The sequence below is a fragment of the Dreissena polymorpha genome, chromosome 13 (genome assembly GCF_020536995.1).
Source record: "Dreissena polymorpha isolate Duluth1 chromosome 13, UMN_Dpol_1.0, whole genome shotgun sequence".
Taxonomy (NCBI): Eukaryota; Metazoa; Mollusca; class Bivalvia; order Myida; family Dreissenidae; genus Dreissena; species Dreissena polymorpha.
Window position 1 is genome coordinate 63,787,920 of NC_068367.1, and position 6,354 is coordinate 63,794,273.

General features: G+C 34.7%; 1 protein-coding gene across 1 annotated transcript; it reads left to right on the plus strand.

The window, feature by feature from the left end:
• The first annotated feature begins 461 nt into the window (after positions 1 to 461).
• Positions 462 to 4,112, plus strand: LOC127854720 (uncharacterized). Its single transcript, XM_052389779.1, has 6 exons — positions 462 to 622; positions 1,135 to 1,296; positions 1,779 to 1,858; positions 2,106 to 2,180; positions 3,050 to 3,212; positions 3,514 to 4,112. The coding sequence occupies exons 1-6, from the start codon at positions 595 to 597 to the stop codon at positions 4,110 to 4,112; spliced, it is 1,107 nt and encodes a 368-aa protein (XP_052245739.1). The 5' UTR covers positions 462 to 594.
• The last annotated feature ends 2,242 nt before the right edge of the window (positions 4,113 to 6,354 follow it).

The following is a 6,354-nucleotide window of genomic DNA, read 5'->3' on the forward strand; positions in this document are numbered from 1 at the left end:
CACCTTGACTGGATTTCCGTACAGCACTTTCCACCTTGACTGGATTTCCGTACAGCACTTTCCACCTTGACTGGATTTCCGTACGGAAAAAAACTTCCTTCAAACGAAAAAACAAACAACATAAAAGCTTAAAGTGCTGTCTTTGATTAGCCTGTTCGCACAGGCTTATCTGTAACGGCACTTCAAACACATGCTTTAAGTCTGGTTTTCACAGAGACCGGCTATTATGTATAAATACTTTGTTGGTTCTTCGTCCAAAATCTAATTGTATGCGTGTTACGAACCGACTGTCTTGTTCAGTCTTTTTTTCGCAATACGCACAAGAAACAGATAGCGTGCAAAGGTTGCATGATAAGAAACACATATTTAAAAGTATGATGTGATTTAATTTTAATATTTGCTAAGCTTTTATACTTAAAATTAGAATTAAATGAGTTCAGCCTATGCTGATGGGAGCATACAATATGTCGACCTGCTATATAGGAACACTTATTCGATGGTAATCGTGACTATCTTATCATGTTTTGAGTGTTTCGTAAATGTCCACCATGTCCACGTTTATCTGATCGTGAACAAGTGGCGTTTATTGCAAAAATGGATTTAAGGAAATTTGTGTGGATTTGTAAGCGTCATATATCAATGTTTTGTTTGTGCAATATCAATGCAAACGTTCGTTTATGTAACGTTTATTATTTCAAAATGTCCTCATTTTAATATTTAATTTCGACAAAAAAAATGGCATTGAATAACTCCTTATAATATTATATCTTAATAAGACGATAGTATACATCTTACAAATGAACAATTTAAATTGCAACTAAACAAACAAAACATAGAATTAACAATTATTTAAAAATAAAAAATAAAGCGTTTTTTATCCTCTAAGGATTCGAGTCAGCGGCGTTCGTTAACAGTTATTTTCGTAACCAATATGTATATCTGATTAATATCGTCTCTGTTTATTGGTGTAAAATATGAAAGAATTCGACGTGTGCATAAATAATTGTAACGAAAACAAATCAGCAACAACTTAACTTATTTCTCATTATATAGTTACGTTAATATGTTGACATGCGCATGTTTATATATACGTTTGTGACTTAATTATCTCATATGAAACCATACATGTTTTAGACTCACTGCTATGCATGGGTCGCGGTGTGTTTGGTGTGGACGGAGACGTCTGCAAGGACATTGACACCCAGGCTTGTGTCCTCATGGCTCAAAGGAACCCCGCCCTATGTCAAGACCAAGTCCTTAGTCAAACGGCATGTCCGAAATTCTGTAAAATTTGCCGTAAGTAGTTAAACGTTAAAAGTCATAGATCTATCTTATCTTATCCATCTAATCTAAAGATAAAATAATGCTAACATATGTGATGTACCAATGGTATTGTATATTTTATGCAGAATGTGATTTGACGATGACGAATGACACAGCAAAAGGTGTGTAATATCTACTTTTAAAGAATTTTTCAGTTGTCTGTCGGTCTCGTAGTTTTAACATTATATTTTCTTCATATTGGGCAGCCGCTTTATTCATCCACATTTTAAAGAAAATCAAAGTTCAGGATTATAGTACTATTAACTGCATAATTAATCTAGCTATCCATTACTTTCAGAAAAAATAATTATTGAAATCATGTTATGCTTTCTAGTTTATTACACTGATATATTGAAATTTGAATGCAACTTTCATTTTTATAAAACATCTATACAAATGATTTCAATTAAAATATGTTCCTGTTTAATGTATATGTAACATATGCAATATTCCAGCTCTCGAATGTTACCATTGTGAGGTGGCAGTCCGCGACTACATGGATTGTAATACGACAGCAGCATGCGACGTTAACCAAGTAGGTAACGTAAAAATGGTATGGGGTATAGCGCATTATTATTTAAGTTATGGTATGCTTTTATTATTTTCTAATTTTATGAAAATCTTCTGATGTAAATGGCTATGTAGGATATGTAACATATTATTTAAGGCTTTAGATTTCAGACACCATCGCGTGGTTAACTTACATTTATGTACAAGTCATATTTAAAAATTAAGTTCACACTGTTAAACACATGACACGGACACGTTACTTTCTCTTCCAGCAATGCATACTACAGAAGCTACATTCTTCTCGAGACGGACATGATGAGTATGTGATGGGGTGTGCAAGCCTTCAGGTAAGACGTACATAAACAGTTGTTGTATTTAGTTTAAACCTATTTATTTTAGCTCGATTGCATCGGAAGCCTAAGGCTTATATAAACGCTCTCAAGTCCGTTTCCTGGGCCTAGAACCAGTTCTTGGTGCCTTTGGGGGAGATCTTAAGAACGCTCCCATGTTGGGGATCGAACACGTGACCTCCCGATCGCAAGGCGGACATCATATACATTACACCACGGCGATCTTATTGATATTTGTTTATATTTGATGGTGCGGTCCGAAATCGTCATGGTTTATATGCGATAGGATATGTAAATGAAGAGGTAGGGTTTATATTTGTGGAAGACAATACCTGATGGGATATGCAAGTCTGCAGATAAGATCTACACACCTAACTTTATAAACGATGAGATGTGCGATTCGTACATGTATGTGGTCCTATGTGCTAGTTACCAGGAAAGGCTTACATATCCATTGGACTGTTTAAACCCCATATAAGGTTAAAATACCTGATTGATACGATCTGACTGACTGAGTAAGCTATGGCGTAACGCATATTTTGCTGTAGCTTATATCTGACGGGGTACGTTAGCTTTCGAGATTACATACTATGTATCCGCATCCATTGAAACTTCATTTGAAAACAATTAAGCTAGGTTGATGGAATGACGAATCATCCGCATTCTTTATCAACAAAACATTACAAACACGGCATACTTGCTGCTAGTCATGTGTGTAATTATTATGCGGACGAAATGCAGCCAAAACGATAGTTCTATCCATTAATGCCATTATATATGCCACTACGAGAGAACTTGTTTTGTATGCAAGACATATGTTTGTTGGTTTTTTTTTAAAATATTATTACACTTTTTATTGTTGTAAGCTCTGTGACGGTATAGGCCTGTCGTTGGCGTTTGGACGCCGAACGCTGCACGAGAGGAACGTGGCGTTAACGTGTTGCGATACAGACAGATGTAATCTACCAACACAATCCAGCACAGTACCAAACACCTTCACAGTGCCAAACATCATCACACAAATAACTAGTAAGATAAGTGTGATTATGGAGCTGGGATCATATATTTATAACACATTTAAAATGAATCTTGATAATTAAATTATGTAGTGTTCTACATTTGCATGTTACCACTTACGGTTCTTCTTTAAGATACAAACCATGATTTGATTGTTTACTCTGTTAAACTATATAATAATTGTTTAATAAAACACACCAAATTAAGCATTTTATATTTACGTACATTTTAAACAATCGTATACAAATCAATCTCTTACTGTCCGACATATCATTATTTAGACTTTTGTATTAAACCACATTTCACATTGTAGCTCAACATGTACCGAGTTGTGTAAAAGACATCGTGCTAATAGTTGAAGACTTCGGGTCTCGTCACACGGGCGTGGAAAACTCTACGCCATACGTGACCGCTTTTCTGAAGGAACTTGTAGCACGTATTCCGATTGGCCAAACGGACAGCCTTCTGGAACTGTCCCTCATTGATTCAGACATAACCAGCGTCTGGTCTCTTACTGATCACGTGTCCAACTACAGCTTGCAAAGTGCTATAAATGGTATCCCGTTTCAACAAAGGACGGACCACCTTGATATCAACGATTTAGTAAATTTCCTCTCCAGGCAGGCATTTACTATCACGACAGGCAACAGACCAAATGTACCAAATGTAGTCGTCATATTTGTTGACCAGCAAGCGCGACCTAATACGGTGGCAGGGTTGGATTTCGAAGCACATACTGTTCAACGGGTTAGCGGTGACATCATAGTTGTTAATATTGGACTTCACCAACACAGCGCCATGGCCCAAATTGCGACGCTGCTAGCCACTGACGCCAACCACGTGCTCTCGGTGAAGGGTTATGATGCACTTCACGGAATCAAAGATACGCTTGTCAATCTTATTTGCAACTAACTGAAATATTTACAGACTGAATGTCAATGGGTCAATGCAATGCTTTTTTTTGCTGTTGGTGGTTATTTACTTGGTATGAAAATGCGCTTGCATGAATAAGATGCTTTCAAAATAGATGTACATGTACTTTCTAGGAACAGCGGCATGTCGCTTCATTGATTAATTTTTATTTTATTGCTATTTGTTTGTACCAGATTGCAATAGAACTACAGTTACATAAAAAAAGTCAAGCAATGTCTTGATAACATACCTTAAGCGTTGGAGTAATATTTATATGGTATGCCCATAATAAGATAAGAGAAAATACTGATGATCAGTAAAGTGGGATTTGAACTGCACAGAATACATGTATTCAATACGTATCGTTAGTATTTAAAATGTTTTGTTAAAGATACGCAAATGCAGAAATGTAACTTGAAAACAATTTCGATGCATAACGATACTTCTTTTACTTACAATTTAAAACGTTTTAAAGTTAAAAAAAACATCCGCTGGAGAAGTTAAGAGTAAGACGCAATTATAAAATGCACATTATTCAAATAAGTATGGTTATAACAAAATGATTTTCCCATATAGTAAAACATTTGCGTTTATGATCGTTCGATCGCAAATAATTTCGTCTGTATTTACACGGAGAGGGGTGTGAAAAATTACTGATTAACAAGCTCATTATTGGATCAAAGTCTGTTAGAAAATGTAAAACTTGTACACAAAAATACAATAAACTAGTAATTAACAGCTATATCAATTTCGTATTTTCTATTTCAACTATGTACAAAAATAATATTTCCAATTGCACGTTTATAATTTCAAAACATAAAACTACCGATATGCATAATGACCTCAACATGCCAAATATGTTATGATCTGTTTGAGCTCCATAGTCACTATGGTCAGTGGAATGTGTGTCATTTAATTATAAAAACGTAGATAACGTTGTAAACACAACAAACAATAGTGACAAATTTATATTATAATCGGTTCTATATTCTAAGTTGTAGAGATGCTCATGATTGCAGAGGCTAAGTTTGAAAAATTCACAACTTTTATTCCACAAACCGTCTGTTGCCTTATAGGGTATACGTAAAACAAGTGCACTATGATTGAAATCCTTAACAAGAATATTAAACATTACCGATTGACGCTCAGTCTTCCGGGTCCATACCGGATCATAAACAATCTAGGTCAAAAGTGAGGCTAGACAACTTAGCCGGAAGCAAGTTGCGTTTACTCGTATTGTCACTTAATTCAAAATTTGAAAATAAGTATGAATGTTTTGCTTATACCGTTTTTTTGGAAAAGCTTTCCATAAACTCAAACAAAATAAGCTATGAAACTAGCTGCCACGTTTGAAGTATTATTACACTTTCAGAATAACTAAAAGTCGCTTCGCATTTTGTAAAGGTAAAATTTAAAACGTATCCTTGCCCTAGCTCTCAATTTAAGTTGTGCGCCGATTATCTTTTGTTTAGATATTTCTTGCGTTAAGTTCATCGGGTCTTATTCACAAAGTGATTTGACATGAATACATGCATTTCTATTTTCATTTTTCTTGGGACAACTTTCGACTTATAGACAAATAATATTAGATAATAAACATTGTAGAAACGCAATTGACTTCAAATCAATTATAGCATCTACGAAATTAATGAGATGGACAAGTAACATAAGTGAAAGTACTCATATTTACAGAACGAATGAATGGACTACTGATATATGATAATTAACATGGCAAACTCTTCATTAAATGATCTGAAAAAGGTAGGAGACGAGCATCCAATTGAATCGAATATGAATCGAATACAAAAAAGTGACATTTTCACGAGGATAACTCTTATTTTGATCAATTCGTCCAAAAGATATATAATCAATCATTAATAAATTATTTAGACAACTTGCTGATTTCAACCAGAAATAAACGATTAAAGGGAAGTTTTAACCTCTTATGAATGAGTTAAGTTTGCTAATGTCATACATTATATGCTATCGTAGACAATACAATAAAACAGCAGTTGGTGTAAACAAGGAAAATGGTGGTATGTAAAAGACCATTACAATTCGGAATGAAAAGTGGATCAGGCATATTTAAGTTCATTATAAACTCGTCGCTTAACGAACGAAATTAAAATACCATGACTACTTTCATATTTTTGTTCCAACTGGTAAAACGCAACACTGTCAGCAGAATTAGTGGCTACTACGCAAGATAAATAAGAGAAACATGTAATAAAGTTTGCTTTGC